Here is a 19882-nt window from a genome sequence, read left to right as displayed (position 1 = left end):
TATCTAGTGACCTAATCACCCTTAAATCATAATGCGATTCTAATCTTCTGGTATCTCAATGTTTCTAAAACTAAACTCTTATCATATTTTATTAAATAACACCACCATTGACGTCGTTAAATCTGTGAAATTCTTAGGGCTTGTTGTGGGCAATTCATTGAAATGGGAGTTACATATTGCCGCCTTATCTAAAAAATTGAGTTCTTCCTGTTTTGTCCTGCGATCAGTTTCCAAAGAACTTAACAGTTAATTATGCCCTTATTGAGTTGCATCTCCGATATGCCCTTCCCTTCTGGGGTACATGTGGTGCGACTCTATTTGAACGAATCTTTTAACTACAAAAGAAAGCTGTTCGATATTTACTCGGACTAAAGTGCAAGGCTCACTGCCAGGATTTCTTTGAAAGATTAAAAATTCCGACTCTTCTTTGAATCCGTTTGCGTGATTCGTAAACATGATCATTACACGGCTATCCACTTAGGAACGCAGATCACGACTTTACCTACCTACTCCACGTTCAGTATCAGTCAAAGGCTCTATATTTTACAATGCAAAAAAATGCTCAATCTCTTACCAGTTGAAATCAAATCGATCTAATCTTTTCCCGAATTCCGCAATAATTTGAGGGCATATTCACTGGAAAGTGCCTTATACTCTGTAAACGACATCTTTTCTAATAATAATATTTACTTCTGGACATGCTGCATACTTATAAACTAATTATTACCCGTTCCTATCACTGTAACATTATTAATTGTGGTTTTCTTTTGTATATTGAAATTTTATTGCGTTTGTATCTTTATTTAGTCATAAATATACTATGAAGTACCCAAACATTATCTTGGAATCGACTTCGGATCGAATTCACCACAAACAGCACGTTACAAATCAGGATCATTAACATAACATATTGACGTACTATGCATTATGAAATAGTAACATCCTCAATAGAATTTAAAATGAGGTTAGATAGAAATAGATAAAATACTAGAAGAGTAGAAAAGAGATCCAGTGGGATAATAATTAATAATTTTTCACGATAATGTTCTATTTAAATTTACTATGAAAGAATTGAGACATGCATTATTCCTATAACTTAGCAGATACAAATAGGCCATAGTCTTGTTCCTACTAATAGCAACTAATACATAGAAGAGTTCAAGCATATTAATTTAACAGAAACTTCCATTCAGAAAGTCAGTCAATCGACTCCGAAACTATTTAAATATAAATACTAAATAATACACAATATTTGATACAGAACACAGCATACTAGGATATTTTTTTCAGGAACAAACGAAACAACAGTTTTATTATGAAAATATTTTCAAAGTAATTCACGCTAAAAATAGATCTTCCAAATTTAGAGAATATATTTTCATTCCAAAGTTTATTCAAGAAAAAAAATAAAAAAAACTCCTATATAATCACTGATAGGAAATAAATAATCTAATTTGATTTGAAAAGCTTTTTTTATGTTTATAAAAATATAAACTTTGCATGATGTAAAATTTTCAAAACTCAATAAAAGCAAAATAATTTTAATTACATGTTATCAATTGCTATATAAAAATCTATGATGAAGAATATTTACTAAAAGTTATAATACATATCATAAAATTAGACACCTACCTAACTAAAATTTGAGAGTTTTCCTCTGACTGCCAAGAGCGGTACGGTCGTCGTCGCGAGTTTTTCAAAATTCACTTCAATCGCATATTCTCAACGACCGCAGCACTACTGAAAATATTCTGAAATTACAGCGGTCTTCAGCGCTGAAGCCTGTTGCTGAAACTGCTCACGTGCGCATTATACAGATTGGGGTTAATACTTTTATTAAATATAAACAGTTTGTTTCTGTTATTATAGAAGGTTCTATAACATACAGAGACGGATCTATAATATTACTCTCACTTCTTATGTTACAGTTATTTGGTTAAATGAAGTATCGTTTAAAATAAAAACTTGTAGGAATAATCAAACTGAAAAGTAAGAAGTAATTATTGTCATAAGAATAAGATTACTGATGAGAAGATGGATGTCACAAAAGTATGGGGTGATTTTTTATATAATAAACTAACTTTGCGTTGTGTGACGGTCCAAATGACTTTTTCGATTACTGAAAATTGTTCACGTAGTAGGACTCTCCTTTGTTCCTTTATCTCCCAATTTTCCTATATGCTCTAAACGGCTCTCTACGGTAATATGGTTGGTAATATTTCTTAGTAGGTATCTGATGTAGACGACTAGAATAAGAATACAGTACGAGTCGCTAGGATAGATCAACTGGTAAGCCTAACCAATAGATCTGGGTTCGATTCCTATTCTGGGTCGTCCGAATTATTTTTCCGAAATTTACTCACTAAGTAGATCTTCCCGCTCTCTTTATCATTTCACCACTTACTCGTTATAAATTCTCACCAGTTTCATTTGGGTACACAGAAGGCTTTTATAACAGTGAGGTTTATTTTTCTAATTAGGAATTGTATTCTTATGCCAAGAATTATTTTCTACTTTTTAGTTTGATTATTGATAAAAGTGTGTTATTTAGTTTTTGGAACTACTCTAAAAGAGTGTTTCGGGAGTCTTTAATTTTTTCCTTTGTTGTTGTTTGATGTGTCGATGTTTGCGTCTCTATTTTGTAAATCAGTAACCGTACGCTTACGTGGTTTGCCCACTAGCTCGATCTTACTCTCATGCCAACGATACAACCTGGTGAATCTATTCAAGATAATCAGATTCTTTGATTGAATTAACACATTGACGTCAAATCTAATCAAAGTAGAATGAAATCGATAATAAAATGTAAGCTACAAACATACATATGAAACTGATAAAAGATTGTCAAAAAATGTAATAGTATAGTATTGATAGAATTATTTTTTTTCTGATGGCTTTAATTATATATAAATAATATAGAAATAAGGTTTAGTTGACTTTCGTAGCAGACACATAATAAATAGTTTTGCGAAATACACACTGTTGAAGTATTCAATTTTATTTTATTTTACGGACCTGGTCCTTCAGTTTGATCCTTTGTGATGTTCTTTGTCTAAAGAGTCTGGTTTTTCTTCTAATTTTTTTCCTTATTTAATTCTAGGTCATTCTCCATTATCCATCACCTCATCAAAACTCTGTAATCAGCAGTAGCAGTTTCCATTGATCATAACAAAATAAATTCTTCTGTCGACCAAATGCTATTTTATAATTTAGAATTGACCGCTTAACGTTGCTTTAATGGAACGGTGGTGATATGAGCAGTTATTCCGAAAAACAGGCGTCAATTGTTGTTTAGTGTCCGATTGATATGGATAGATCTAAGATTCGTCACCTATTACAATCTCCCAAAGCACCATGATTGAATATTTTCAGCATTTCTTTGCACCATTCGACACGAGCCTTTTTTTTTGAGTGATTGTCAAATTATGCGGTATCCAACGCGAACAATTATTCTTGATATTCGAATGTTCATGAAATATTTAATATATGCGAGTGGAACTAATGATCAAGTATGAATCAATATTACTGTATGTCACATGACGATCAGTTCACGCACGGCATTAATGTTTTCTGGCACAACAGCCGATTTTGGACGACCTTCACGAAATTCATCCTATAAGTCGCTTCATAATTCGAAGCCACTTGATAGGCAACTCTCGTAAATACATATTCATCACATTTTTTCTTCATTTATTCACTATGTATATTAGCGTGAATTTCAAGTGGCCATGCCATGAATTTCTTACAGATGTACGTCTTGTATCATTTCCTTAGAATATATTGTATCGTATTCTGATGCGGAATCAAAATAAACTGTAGAGATGGAAAGATGTCTAGATATAGAAGTAGCCGGCACTAAAATAGAAGCCTCAAGTGAAAAGGCTGGAATTGAATATAGTGAAGTCGAAAAACACAAATAAAATTACGGAAACTCTAGGAATAAAAACAGTTGCCGGATGGGCTAGTTCGTATAATATGGAGTAGAGAATACATAGTCCAAAAAAAGGCTCTATTATTGCTGAAATTCTAATGAAAATAATTAAGCAGGGAAACACAGTGGGAATATGAAGTAGGCTTTTGAATTAATTTATTAGTGACGGAGCAGATTTTGAAAAAATCACAAATTACTGGCCATGAATAAATGATTCTTTATGCATTGTTCGTAGATTTCACACAGGCACAATACCAGTGTGCATATAGCACTTTGCGATACAGAAATATTATTTTATTGGTTTACATTCCAGTATTATAATCAATGATGTTTGTATTCAATTCAATTGTATTACTCAACTAAATGAGTTTCATTACCAAATTTTATCAAGAATTAATTTTACCAGTGTACTTTCATCACGTATCATCAATATATCGAGTGCTTGTGATTATACTTGAAGCAAATAGCAGTTGAATGAATAGAGCTTTTGACAGTGCAATTTAAAACGACTACACATACAAATTGAACGTCATTGTCAAAAAATAAGTAGCTACAGAAACGTTTCCGTGAAATCAATATTCGAACGGTAAGTCAATTGTTGTTGTCTTGTATTTGATCAAGTCCAAGGTATGTGGCTCAAACACATTCCCCCAAACTGAAGACTGCAATAGATTTTCTATTAGTTGAGAATTCAGGAGCAGGAAGACTCCTCGTGAACATATCGTTAAGTTGATGATGATTTTAAACGTGTTCCAGCTAGATCTACTCATTTTTTCTTATATGAAGTGGTAGCGCCCCTCTATGTGCTTAGTCCGGCGATGGAGCTTTGGATTTCATTTTAGTCTTATAGTACCCATATTGTCAACGAGCAGCGTTGGTAACCGAGACAGACTTGTTATTTTGTTCAGCAGCCTACCCAGCCACACAATTTCCTTCGCACCTTCACTTGCAGCCATATATTTAGCTTCAGTTGTGCTCAACGCCACGATTGGTTGCTTGCGACTCATCCATGTAATGGCAGCTCCACCAGAAGTAGTAACAAATGCAGATCTTGAGCGTTTTGAGTCTCATATACCTCCATATACCGCTTAGCGACATTTGGGCAAGAAGTGCTACTTCATTACTTGAATCCTTGCTCGGAGGACGCATTAGTCTCAAACGTTCCATTCGGCTATTAAGGGTACTGTTTTGAGCAGCAACACTTTCCCAGACACTATAAATTCAAAGTAACGTGGAGGTAGAGTTGACATTATCTGCCCCGTCAATATTAATTCAGCCTATTGCAGCGTCTTCAATTTTCCATTGAGCTCATTGAAATCACGCTGATGGCGCACATCATGATTGACAATTCCATCCTTAGCATTCATGATTCCATAAAAAAAGAAATATTTTAGAATCCTATCTTATCTCTAACTTGAACTCAGCTCATACACAGAACTCAACTTGGCCCAAATACCCTTGGCCGCTTCACAAGAAGACATGAGTTCTTCATTGCCTTTTCCAACGCAATACAAATTGGACGTCTATGTCAAAAAATAAATCATTACAGAAACGTTTCCGTGAAATCAATGTTCAAATGGTAAGTCCATTGTTGTTGTCTTGTGTTTGACCAAGTACGAGATAGATAGTAGCTCCAACATATTTCAATGAAAAATCATATCAAATCGCTTAGCAATATGGGGTATCTATACAATTGTGGGACTTGGGACTCAACTATATTTCAAATCAAAATGAGTCTTTTCAATGATATTAAGCCCAATCGACAAGAATTGAATAAAAATCCTTGAGATAGATAAAAAAACGTCGATTTTCATGTTATTATTAAATCAAATTATAAAATAGAAATTGAATATATTTTATTCTTTATCTACAGTATTTTGTTCACAATAATATCTTTACTGGGTATATCTAAAGCACATTACAATTCAAAGAAATTATTAATTGCGTTTGCCACTGTTTGAGTATTTTCTCCCAATAAAATTGTCTTATGGTCTGCATTCACTTTAAGTATTTTCACAGGAGATGATTTGATCTGAAAAATATTAAATATAGGAACTTCACGTCTAAAATACAAGATTCTTATTATTGATAAAATAATGAAAATTCTTATTTATTGGAATACCAATTAGAAATTAATAATCTTTATAAAGGCTTCTCAAATTCCCAATTGAAGAAACTGCTTCTATGAGGAGCCATCAAAACCTCACTTCCCTAACAAAAACTCATATATATAGTAACCAAATTCAATGGAAACGACAAAAGTGCTTCAAAATTCTAAATATTTGGTTATCTTGAACCAATCAAAATGTTTAATCGTAATGCCAAGCGCACTTTATGCGTCTAATGGTATTTCAAATCTGAAGTGTGATAAATCTTTTTATCGTTCATATGTGTAAAAAGAAAAACTTAGGGTTAAATAGAGCATGCATTAGAAATGAACCAGTTCAAGTCCTTTAAGTTTCTCCCAGAGCAGTTTCTATTGGATGCTGATTATCAAGAAACAGCAAGAAACAATAACAATTAGTATTGAAGAAAGCTGACAGACGTTCAATATTTTCGAACTATCCGTTCCTAAGAGCATACGAACTATTAGAGTGGTGACAAAGGGAAAAATAGAGAGAGAAGAATATATTTTTAACCTGAAAATTTAAAATTAAGTTGTTCACTCAACTTTCAGATTACTGTGTGGAGGTGGATGATCCATCTCTTCGATTTCTGGTGTCCTGGCAAGGTAACACTTGATGTGAACGATATTTGAAGATGAACAGTTTTTTAGTCAAAGCTAGTCAAAGTTTCAAATAATAAAGATCCATAAAGAAGTTGTTACAAAATACGATACAATTTTTAGAGTGTCATCCTATGAAAAAATTTAAAAAATATGTACTTGTATGTACCTTATTCAGTTCATAATCTTCAGATATAAATTGATTTTCGGCTCTTCTAATTAGTAACAGTTCACCATTAGTTCTTGTAGAGGGTTCGTAATGAAACCCAGCCATTAATCGGTTATGAAAACTTTCAGCAGATGCCATTACTTTCGTTATTTCTATTCCCGTTGCTTTAGACACAATTTGACTGATTATTTGAAGTCGTTCATCCCATTTAGTTGTACTGTTCAATGATTTATTAATCTGCAAAAGAAAAAAGAAAAATTTGTAACAATATAAAGCGAAATAGTTTTTTTTACTAGAAAATAAGAAAGAAAAACACAAATTTCGTATGTGTCTCGAGTTTTTTTCAAACTAACTGGCATCTGACATTTGCAATGAAGTGTTTCAAAAAGAAACCTACAGAATTGATATAACTACTCGTACATATTGAATTTCATATTTGAATAGTGTACCTCATTAACAATATAACACAATGATGTTCCCACCCAAGCAACCTTTATAATATTTTCCATTTTGAAATAATATTGTTTCCGATATATCGGTAGGACGAAATATCAAATCAAAGACAAGGTAAAATTTTCCGGAATAGTGACAATAATTGTTTTTGTATAAAATACACTGACCATAAGAATAGACAGTTGTGTGCAATCACAAGTCATTGGTTATGTGAATCTACTTATTTATTCCATCGATATCAAAAGCTTCAAAACTCTAACCACATTTTGTGTGGCACAAACGGTTAAATACCGATGAATATGATTATTGGTTTGATAAGTAGAAAATATCCAAATACTGCGATAAACAAAAGTACTGCCTCACTTTTTATCAATGCCTTACAACAGGAAGCATCCATTATAAAAAGTTACAAAAGTTTATGTTTAAATGGATGCAAGTACTAGTCGTTGTTAATTAAAAGATGCAGAATTGGAGCGTAATTACAGAAGGAAAAATTACAAAGAATTTAGGAAGCAACCAAACTTATCCGTACAAATTGAAAATTTGTCAAATTTGTCACACGTTAGAAGAAGGTGACGAAGCAAGGCGATTGAAGTTCTGTTTATCTTTATAGAAGCTAATGATAGAAAACACCAATATTCATGATTCTATTTTCTTTTCTGAAGTATTTTTACCACAAATGGTGCTCCGACTTCTGAAATCTGTTAGTATATAACAAAAAGGTAATATTTCAAAAAAGTGAACACTTATCTTTTGTGCCATGTATTAGGAGCTAGAAACTTAATTGAGGGAACATTATAGACGAATTATAGACGAACTTTTGACAGCTGTCCTGCTCATTCCACACAAAGGATTACTGAGTCACTAAATAATCAGTTTGGTGTGACATGTTAGTTGCTAGATATCCAGATTTTACACCATTGGATATTTTTGTAAAGGGAGAAGTAAAATAAATTGTTTATCGAGAATACATTTCGAATGACAGTGAAATATTATATAAATTATAGTATAAAATAATTAACTATTACACTTTTAGCAATAACAAAACTAAAAATTAAGAAATTAGTTTTGTTATAAGAATGAAATTACTGATGAGAAACTATTAGAAAAGTGCTTTATATGAAATTTTAAGCCAGATTTACTTTTTGTAACTAATAAATTTGAGTCCGGGATTCTTCGAATGATTTTTTCAATAATTGGAAATTATCCACTGGGTAGGACTTCCCTACCCATTATTCCTTTCTTTACTCATTTTCTTAACAAGAACGGCGCTCTTCGGTAAGATGAACGTTACTGTTTCTCGCTGGGTCTCGTATATAGGTGTCTGAAATATAGATGCGATATGTGTCTTTACGATACATCAACTAGTTAAGCTTATAGCGACTAACCAAGGATCGGTTCCTATTCCAGATAGCCCGAATTATTTTTCAGTTACCGTAGATTTCCATTTTCCCATTTACCAAAAAGAATATGATAAATGCTCTTTACTTAATAATAATATTAAAATTGGTATGATTCAAAGTAAAGGAGAATTACAGATTAAATTCCAATAACCTACTGCTAAACACTGACATGGATTCTGTTTTAGAATGTTTTCAATGCAGTTCTTGTTTAATATGAATTTTTTTCAGGTTTCTGAGGAACAAATTATTAACTCTATTACAAAACAATATTGCCTACAACTCAAACAACTTCACCAACTCCTAATAAACCAATGCACCCTCAAAGAGCCCCAGTATCATATGGTTCCGTAGCTCACACAACAAAACCATTGTTCCATCCACCAAGTGGTCAAGTTTATAACCAACCTTGGAATGGTTTTCAAAAAGCACAAAATGTAAATTTTTTTTCTGTTTAATAATAAACTGTGATATCAAAATTGAGGACTCGATGTAGCACATAATTTTCTACTAACTTCATTCGGAAACACCAAATTAGTTTAAAAATGTCATAGAAAGCACACACTTTTATAATGATGAAAGTAATTTTTCATAAGAAATTTTATCTTATGCTGAGTATCATTTTTCACTGTTCAGTTTGATAATTACTAAAAGTTCAAACTGTACTTCACTTTTTGCTTCTCAGTTCTATTTGTTATCTTAAAACCGTATTTAATATGTACAAATATATTAATCGAATTTTTAAGCTAAGCTTACCCACCAGCTCCATATTTCTTATTCTCATGTAAAGGATACAATGAGTAATTTATTAATCCTGGCAAATCTGTTCAGGATAATCAGATAATCGGATTATTGCAATGTAGTCAGTCTTTGACAATTATGCAAAGTTTAAATTGAATCTTACCGCTTAAAGTAGGGAAGAATCTAGGCCAAAGAGGCAATTACAAATATACAAACATACAGGTGAAACTAATAAAGCGTATTAAAATCAGACTAGCTCGCGCAGTACTATCAATTATAGCAAGTACAACAGCTCTTCGAAAATTCTAGAGATATACTGAATAATAAGTTGAAAATCACTTATTTCTAATAACTTTTTTCATATTTGCCACATTTTGTTGAAAATTAGTTTTCTGTCAAGCAATACAATCCGGTGTTAAGAATATCTAAGTAAGATCGCTCATTTGATAAGAGTTAAGCTTTAGAAGTCTACTATTTACCCCAAAAAAATACTTAAATTGGAGTTTCAATCAATAAGATGCCAAATAAACGGTGACGAAGAGAGATTCAGTAACATCAGATCTCAAACAGTTCACCAAGACTTTAGAGAACTCTTTTCATCACATATGCTTCAACGATTAACCGTTCTTCTCTTTTATAAAACATGAATCCGTCGAAAACCATGGAAAATTAATTCTCGCAGTGGCTAAGAAATCTATTAATTTAAGTACGGTTTTTAAAATGCTCCTAACCGTTCGAAGTTATGATAAAAGTCTTATATAAGCCCAAACTAGCCTAATCTAATCCATTATCATGAAATAACTCTAATATGGCAATTCTATTAGAGGTAGAAACATGATTCATCCAATCAGATGAGTTACTTGAAATTGAATTAGACCTTTTCTATCATAGAAATATATCAAGCATCTGGCTTAAAAGTACTTAAGTCAATAATAGAAATTTCAAAGAAAGAACAAAATGAAGAAGAATAGGACATGAATTTCTGGTAAGAGAATAGAGAGAGATTCAAGACTCGCGTTGGCAGGATCACATGATATGAGAGGTCTGGCAAAGAATAACCACATTTTCAATTTATTACAATAGTAATTTTACCAATCCGGGTAAACATAGTATGTAGTTCCACTATTTTATTTAGTTCTTTTTAAGAAGTGTTTTATTTAGTATTCAGATTACGGTTGGGATTCATTTATCATTTCAATGTACATATTAAGCAGAACAGGTGTATTGTCTGAAAACATAGTTAGGTTTACTGTTGCTTAGCATTTTATTTATTTAGTTATCTGTATTGTGAAAACAAAGTCCAGCTAATTCTACCATTCATAATAGAAGCTATCCGGTTAATTATAAAAATTTTTTTGGTTGGAGAATAATCTTTATTTTGGGATCTCCCTTAATTTGAAATTTCGTTTAAAAACAGGTAAAATCTTGACGTTTGGATCTATTGCAGTGTTTCAAAACATATTGTTCTAAATTTCTTTAATATCATATTTATTAGACCTTTTGATATGTTTATGTTTCTAAGTCGTTTTGATTTTAGGTCTCTTTTATTTCAAAATTAGTTTTTTTATAATTTTTTGAAGACAGATGAAAGTTTGACATTTTGAACCCTTTAAACGTTGCCCTTTAGAGAATAGAGGGCAAAAGAAAATTAAAACGTTTATATACTTGCTTAACTTGCTTAAAAATTGACATATATATATATATATATATATATATATATATATATATATATATATATATATGTATATATATATATATATATATATATTACGAGCTTTCGAATACTTATGTTTAAAAATTTTTACAAGCTTTAATAATATCAATATCACAGAAAATCTTAATTGATTATTTCTTCTCTTTCAAACTTAGTTTTTATAATAATTTTTGGATGATACATAAAATTGACGTTCCGACTTTTCTATAAGTATTTATCAAAATATAACTGGACACTGAAAATTTGCGTATTCATATTAATCAATAGATCACCTGCGTCATGATTTTCAAAACAAAAATAAAATCAAAATAGAAATCTGGTTTGAAATAAAAACTTTTCCTTAGTTTTTACATCTCAAAAATATATAGTATTTAGAAAATAGAATTGTAAATGTTCGTTCTTATGAATGTAAACCATTTCTTAATATTGTCTATATATTATTGTAGTTTTATTGTTTTTATGATATTGATGACTTTTTGGGCTATTTTCTAAGTACTGAGATGTCTGCCCAATGTTGACAGCGTCAGAATAATTACAATGTATTTAATATATGATATTACTTCTTTAATTTTTGGGTATAAAAATAATTTCAGAAGAGACCTAAACCAAGACGATTTAGAAATATAGTGTTTTATGTATTAACAGTTTCGACCAATATCCAATTAAGAATTTGTTTAAATCGAAAATACAACGACAGAAAACAGCATCAACAATACTAAATATATGACAAACTGAACAATAAAATTCACAGCGCCTTACTATGCTTACCACTGTAGTTCATAAGACTTGCGGCCTGAGAAGCAGTCTAAAAAAGTCTTATTAACGAAATAACTTATTTCTTCAATTATAGTGAAGCAATAAAAGCTTCTCAATATCCTAACTTCTGTGTCAACTATCCTAATAATACTAAATTTAAACTATAATCAATAAAAAATCTAATAGAGTTGTACCCACCTCATTATCATCTACTTTGGGAAAGGTAGCAGAAAAATATGCTAACATTTTCTGTTGTGATGTTTCTTCTGAATGTTCTTGTCGTAGATGCGTATTTCTCAGCATGTTCTGCAAGAACGCCGGTGAGCCTTCTATATAAACTGCATGAACATGTTCTCCTGATTTCTCCAGCTGAATCTCCATCTCGGTAGCCACAACGCATCCATATGAATAGCCACAGATATAATATGGTCCTCTAGGTTGAATTTCCCTCATTTTGTTAATATAATGAATAGCGAAATCGATTATATCGCCGAAATTCACATCTTTTGTGCATTGCAAACCATATACCTTTGCTTTTATTTTCTTGGCCAAAGGTTTTAAAATATCTACATTGCCTTCAACTGGATGAATGAAGAATATATTTCTGTCTGTGTTTTCTTTTGGTGAATTCATCTCGATTAAAATGTCATCTTGTAAAATATGTGTAATATGAATTGGGCTACTTGGTTGTGTACCACTGATTTCATTAATATTTTCCATTGTTTTTTCTTGATTTTCGCCTGTTTTCAATTCAATCAATGAATTGAGAGTTAGATCACGGATTTCTTCTGGACTATATTCTATGTTGTAACTTCTATACAGTGTTTGCTTTATTTCCGACAACATAAGTGAGTCTAAACCAAGTTGAGATAAACTCAACGACTTGTCTACCAAATCTAAAAATAAAATCTGAATTAAATTTTTAAAAAAACTTTATTTTATGTAGTTATCACAACGGTTCTTGTTAAATGACGGTTCAGCAAAATGATTGATGCTACTATTGTTTTTAAAAAGTTGGGGCAGCAAATAAATAATATAACTAACTATATAAATAATTCTTTGGAATTAATACTAATAGTATTCGTACCAGCAGAATTCCCATTCTGTATTCGTTCTAAAAAAATTTGCTTTACGGTTGTGGCTTAAATGTTATGAAAACAAAATTTATTAACTTGCAATAACTACATATCTTTTTGGAATGAGCTTAGTTCTCATAAACAGCTTCAACAAGTTAGGATTTATATTCTTATTGGATACGCTGTGGTACAATTATATTTTTCATCCAGGACTCTCATATAATTTATTCATTGTAGCTCGACTTTAATAATAGGTATCCATTAATCACTGCTGTCAGATGCTTTCTTCATTTAGCTATATAGTCCAGGCTACCAAGGTTTTCACCTCCGATTTCCACGAACCTGCATCGATTTCAATGAAATTTTGACAGCACCAAAAGCAAAATCTAAAGTACGCCGATGTGTGAGTTCCACCCCAACTAGGCTGTGAAAATTTTTATAATGAAAATAAGCGCGAAAATTGATAGAGAAACAAAACGGAGCTTATAACAAAAACAAAGAGATAGCTTTTTTAAATAGTAGAGTAACGGAAAAACTGTGAACTTTTCGAGGTAATTGCATGTAGCTTGAAACTAAAAACTAAAACTTAAAAAACAAAACTAAAAAAGTTATGGCCGTATTAAATCAATTTATATAAGAAAATTCAATTTCACCCTTCTCATTACTACCCAAATTACAATAAAAATATAATTCATTTATGATTTACTTTATTCACGTATTAATTGTGATTTCTGGAAGTTTGATAATTTAGAATGCATAATTTCGACAAAAATTATGCTGTCGAAAAATAATTTTCTTTTTGAAGTTTTTAAAAATTTCTACTATGAGATATACAGAAAAAGTACAAGACAAAAAGTTTTTACTACTCATATATATATATATATATATATATATATATATATATATATATATATATATATATATATATATATATATATATATATATTGTAAAGAATTGTGAAGAAGTCTTTGCCAGCTAAATTATGAGTACTTCTTTATTGGGAACGTGGCAAGGAAACACCAAAGTGGACTAACTTACGAGCTTTTGAATACTTAGGCATTCAAAATCTGGAAAATAATTGATTAAGATTGCCTGTGATTTCTATCAACGTCAATTTTAATATTGAATTTCGAATTTTATGAGTTTAAAAATTTTTACAAGCTTTAATAATATCAAAAATACATAGGTATTCGAAAGCTCGGAAATATATTAAAGTTAGTATATATATATATATATATATAAAAGATGTCAATTTGAAAAAAATTTATCAAAAAATTTTATAAGTACGTCTGTAGATATTTTTTAAAATTTGTTAAGTTCTAAATTTGACACAAAAGGGGTTGAAAATAATAATCACTAAATATTCAAGTCGAAACATATAAAACGATAAAACATTAATAAGAATAAATATTTTTTTTACAATTTTTCTCGTAATAAGGAATGATTTATAAGTGCTAAAGATTTGGGATGCAAAATATTTGAGTTGAACACAAACAAAACAAATTTAATATATGTAAGCTACTATGAAGTAATTAAATAATATTTTTTCAATTTTATATTAACCGGGGGTGCTTTATAAGGGATGAAATATGTCGAGTGAGGTTTATAAATTATAAATAATATATTAAAGCATCAAATAACTTCTATCCACACCCTAAAAGTGTTTTTCTGCTCATTATAATGCTCATACTTATATTTTTATTGATTTTTTGAAATAAGGGGTACTTTTCACACTCAAGAGTAATAATCACATATTGGCATAGGGTCAATTTTGAAGATTAGGGTAAGTTAACCTTATGTTCATGAAAATCGGATGTAATACCTCATTTTTACCATGGTAGCCTGGACCAATATTGTTTGGCAACAAACAATCAGATTTTAAAATTTTATCATGTAAAACACTACTAAACATTTCCGAATTTTGTACACATGACAAAAATTATAAAAGCAAATTTTCCTCGTACCCGAACCTAACCTGCAGTTTGAATGCACGGGGCATTACCATTGAGCTATCAGCGACAATAAATGTGTTTGTCGTATATCTGCTTTCTAAGGCCCCATGGTTTTCGTAACAATTTCTAAATTGAAGTAACATTAGTAACATGAAGTAACAGTATAAATTTGAATCAAGCCCGTCAACATTATTATGTGTTTAAAGAACTAACTAAAGATGGAAACACAAAAATGAAAGCGACTTTCTTCAACAGCATCAGAAATAAGATAAGCTGCTAAAGTTGCCTCTTTAAATTTATTGGCGGAAAAGAAGAGAAAAGTATTTGTAAGAATGTATGTAGATATTGGGGTCTCTAATACACTGCCACCCAAATGATCTATTGCGCCCCCCTTTGTTGCAGCGATATTTGGGAGCTCAGTATTTACGGCTGATCTGAAAATCCAGAATGTAGGATGGCTTTATCTGCCAAAGATCTTCGTCCTCTAATTTCATACAATCCCAGGTGTAGTGCTCTGGAGTTACATAGGGTGTCACACTAGAGGTTTCCTCCTCTGCTAAACAAAATCTGCACGCCGCATTATCTACTAAGTCTAGCGTCTTCAAGTCTATAGAGGTGACAATGCCTCCTATTAGTATTCGTAGATTGTTCTTAAAGTAATACATTCAGCAGATCTTCTCTCGTTATAGTTTCCCAGGAGAGTATTTGCCTGTCTCAGTCCCTGTAGGTTGTCCCAATAATTGGTTTTGCTGATATCTACTTTCTTTTCCAATGCTTTTTTCATTGTTTTGTAGCTGATAACACAAAAGGGTTCAGGTCCTATGAAGACCTTGTCTACCTCGCTTTAGCGAGATTATCAGCTATTTCCCTTCCCTTCACTCCGATATGTCTCGGAATCCATTATAGGGCAATTTTATTTTTCTTGCTAAGTTTGTTCAATTTTTCTAGGCAATCCCAAAAGAATTTGAATTTTATAATATTGGAACTTAAAGCTTTTAGATAATTTTGTTCTGGACCTCCCGTCTGCTGCTTCAGATCTGTTAGTATACTATTTAATGGCTTTTTTGTTCATTTGAAGTATTGTGTTTTGATACCACATATTTTTACACATTGAAATTAAGGTAAATTTTTTCTCAAAGCTAAAATTTTTTGATGCATCATACTAAGTGAAGAGTTGGGAGATTTAGAATCACTTCTAATGCAGCTATTGGGAATGATTTCATGGCCCTAGTTGCACATAAGCAAAACAGTATTTGTACTTTCGAGAGATTGTTCCTCGTGGTGTTCAGACAAGTTATAATACTCAAAATCACTGCCCCATAATGTGAGTAATGTATATAATAAGACATATGAATTTTGAACTAGCAAAAGGTATTATTAATAACTATAAATAAATACTATCATCGGTCTCACTGTCTGACGTGTTTTCCGATAACAAAGTCATTATAAGTCGTAAGTAACCTAAAATATACTTCATTTGTCTCATATAGATACAGGTGGAGAAGAGAAATACTGGCAAATTTAAATTTTGTTAATGACGCGTAATTTGAATTATTCGAAGCTCATATTGCTACCTTAGAACCAATAAGCGCTCAAATTTATGTTTTTGCTTATAATATTCATATACAGCAACACAAAAGATGAAATTTTGAAAACTATATAAAAATTTAAATTGCGAAATTTATCAAATCAAGTAATTAGACCTAATTTTATCAAATGTTATTGCTTGACCTTTATAATAAATCCATTTATTAAGCTGTTAATATATCTGTATAGCTAGCATCCTTCTATTGAAACTTTCTTAGTCCTCATGACGATGTGGAACAAATGCATTACATTCATAGATTCGTAATGTTATACACAACATTTATTGAACGTCATTTTGAAAAATGAACAGCAATGACCGCTATACATAATCAAAAGGACACAAAAAGAAAAGCACAGCCAACGAGATAAAATTCTTCAACCGGATCACCCGTTGGTCAGACAGACATAGTTTACAGATTTGTTACTAGACCTCGCTAGTAATCGAGTAAAGGGGTAGGGTTTCATATGTGCCTTAGTCTTTCACCGGACCGTAAGCAGATTTTCTTTGACTGATAGTAATTACTCATCTTACCACTTCGTTTAAATTTATTCTTTATGATATTTGGATTTATTTTATCTTAGTTGTTGTATTTGAATGTCTTTTTATTAGGTAGATATTTGTAATATTTGGCATTTTTTTACTGTATTCTTGTGTTTAACTGATAATCAGCAATTATGTTTAACATTTTACTTAAGCAATGAACAATTTCTTGATTAGTAAGCTTCTATTATTGATTCATCAATGACCTATGAACTGTCTACTAATTAAAAAAAGTAAGGTGGGGTAAATAAATGCAGAAAATAAAAGCTGAATTTCTACATCTGTTTTGATACGGATTCTATTTATAATACCAAAAAATTATGTTCCGTCTCAAGGGTTTATCCAGTTTTAAGCCAAACACGCTAACTCGATATTTACTTATGCTGGCAGATCTATCTAGGGCTCTGAACTTGAATTAAAAAATTGAAGCAACCTTAAGCCACCAGTGTGAAACTTCTAGAAAATAGGTGGTTTGAAGAAGTATACCTACTTTTATTATGACATTGTAAAAACTGTTCGACTCGAGATATATTTTTTTTTCAAAATAATTCAATTACACAACTCGCATTTCGATCTCTTTTTAGAAATTCATTTGGTTTGGGTCAGATATTTTTTCCATACATTCACTAATGAGCGTTCTACAACTGCCCTGACATTGTTAAAGTGTCACAGCTAAGGTATCCTCTACGAGAAGCTTCCTTCCCAAGATAATATCATTATAGAACTCATACAATGAGACTAGCAAAATCTATGACTTTCGTGTAGAACTCTCTTTACTGACTTACCTCATGATGCATATATTTTGTGTAGTGAAAAGGCGTACTTTCACATTTATGGAGTGAGTTGTTTATGAGCGGTGTGAATATGCTCCTTGCTCCAAGAATTTCTTGAACAGTAATTGTGACAGAATAACTTTGAAAAAAGAGTGATTTGGATAATATTATGCTGATATCATATTATATAGAGCTATCTCAAGAGGGGACATTTCAATACCAGCCCAGGGTTGTTACAACTAACCCTTACATTCCGCAATAAATATTTTTTTATTCTGTGATTTCCAAAGATGAAGATACTTCTTTGTTTCAGCCTGTATATTAAATTTTTCGCGCCAATTAACCTTGTCTCTCTAGTACCTTACATAGTATAGATAAAAGATATGAATTGAAAACAAATGAATTAAAAAATAGTATACGATTAAATTACTAAAGTGTAACTCACCTAATTTCTTTATTCCCAAAATACGAGCGATAACTTCAACTGGTGTACGTGCTGCTCCTGTGGTAACTATATCTTTTTCCATTGAAACTAAACTTGATACTACCGTATATGATTCCAACATGAAACGTTCCAAAATATCCAAACATGAATCAATTTTTTGAGCCAACAAACTTTTGAAACTCTGAAAAATGAATGTTAATTATTACTACTTAAAGATTCAATTACCAATTTGGGTTTGATATCCTTATGAACACAATCATACTTCATTGTAATTCCTATCGGCTAAAATCAATTAACTCGCAAACTTTCAACCACAAACATATTGAAAAAGGCCGCTTGACATGGTGCCAGAAATTGCATGCAAATATTGCAAGTCTCTTGCCATTGCATCATGGCTGCCACTAACAAAAATTCAATAAGTGAATTAAGCAAATACCTTACCTAAAATTTGATTCAATATTTTGTGACCGGTTTGAAAATGATAATGGTAACTAGATTTGTCCCTGGCAGCTTGCACACAAGAAAAATGGCACCAAACCAATGTGCGGCAAGTGCGAACTGCATGCATGAAACAATCAGCTGAACTGAAACATCTGCGCATGCTTTCTATTAAGAAATATTGCGCCTTGCATTACATTGCACGTTGTATTGCATCATGTCAAGCAGCATTAAATTAAAATTGTCGAAAGCCACCAAATGTAGTGGTTTAAAGACTTCTAGTACCAAGCCATATATGCAGAATACATAATAAAAAATAGTATTTATTCTGGGGTGAGTCAGAAGAATAAAAAATTCTTTTCTACTAAAACTATCATAAAATTGAAATTTTCTGATATTTATCAAAAACTGATAATTCCCATTACTATGCCGTGCCTAGTCGTCGAATTGCTAAAAATTTTGGGATCTTATTCTGATTTCAGTTTAAATAGATGATATTCCCAACTACAAACTGAATTTATTGACACTAATATTGTGCAATAAGCCCTCGAAGAAATACTAGGCAGTGCCTTCTCTACAGATTTTTCTGCTAGTATATTATACAGTTTTACAGTTTTATACAGTTAAGATTCTACGTTATGAAAACTTTCTATTTAAAAAAAATTTAAATCAAATCCGTTATCTTCTTTTTCAAGGCCAGTATTGGTCTTCGTATTAGATTATGTTGGGAGAAGCTTACAACCAAAGATTGGAATAATATCGAAAATATGTTGTCATCAAAGTAAAAGGAAATACTAGATATAATTCAGGGGCCAAAAAACGGAATAAATATACAACTACATTTATAACGACCTAGCTTATTTAAATTTAATATTTTCCATGAATTGATTGAACAATCAATATTGAACATCATTTACTAAAATTTATTCTTATCTAACCTATAAAAATTGAACGTCATTCATAATCCAACCAATTAAAAATTAATAAAAATTCGTACAGTAACCAGAAACAATATTTCAGTTAATCAATATTTCAATTAATAAATAATCCTATTAATCAATATTTCTATCAACGTCAATTTGAATCCTATAAATTTTGATTCCCGTGAGTTCAAAAGTTTTTACAAGAATTAATACAAATCAAAACCACCGAAAATCTTAATTAATTATTGTAAATAAAA

At 31.1% G+C, this 19882-nt stretch overlaps 2 protein-coding genes across 2 annotated transcripts in view; both read right to left on the bottom strand.

Moving 5' to 3' along the window:
* LOC130441872 (probable G-protein coupled receptor B0563.6) overlaps positions 1-1742 on the bottom strand; it is a 234735-nt gene extending 232993 nt beyond the window's left edge. Inside the window, exon 1 of the mRNA XM_056775697.1 lies at positions 1633-1742. The gene's annotated coding sequence lies outside the window, so the exon portion shown is untranslated. The remainder of the gene's footprint in view (positions 1-1632) is intronic.
* Positions 1743-5770: 4028 nt separating this feature from the next.
* The window catches only part of LOC130441328 (fatty acid synthase-like), a 56632-nt gene continuing 42520 nt past the window's right edge, over positions 5771-19882 (bottom strand). Inside the window, exons 17-20 of the mRNA XM_056774950.1 lie at positions 18265-18445; positions 12088-12785; positions 6826-7062; positions 5771-5963 (exon numbers count right to left, since the gene is read on the bottom strand). Of these exons, the coding sequence (XP_056630928.1) occupies positions 5850-5963; positions 6826-7062; positions 12088-12785; positions 18265-18445 (1230 nt within the window). The 3' untranslated portion in view covers positions 5771-5849. The remainder of the gene's footprint in view (positions 5964-6825; positions 7063-12087; positions 12786-18264; positions 18446-19882) is intronic.

The sequence above is a fragment of the Diorhabda sublineata genome, chromosome 3 (genome assembly GCF_026230105.1).
Source record: "Diorhabda sublineata isolate icDioSubl1.1 chromosome 3, icDioSubl1.1, whole genome shotgun sequence".
NCBI classification, from domain to species: Eukaryota; Metazoa; Arthropoda; class Insecta; order Coleoptera; family Chrysomelidae; genus Diorhabda; species Diorhabda sublineata.
The sequence above is the reverse complement of the archived record's forward strand: the minus strand, read 5'-3'. Positions and strand labels throughout refer to the sequence as shown.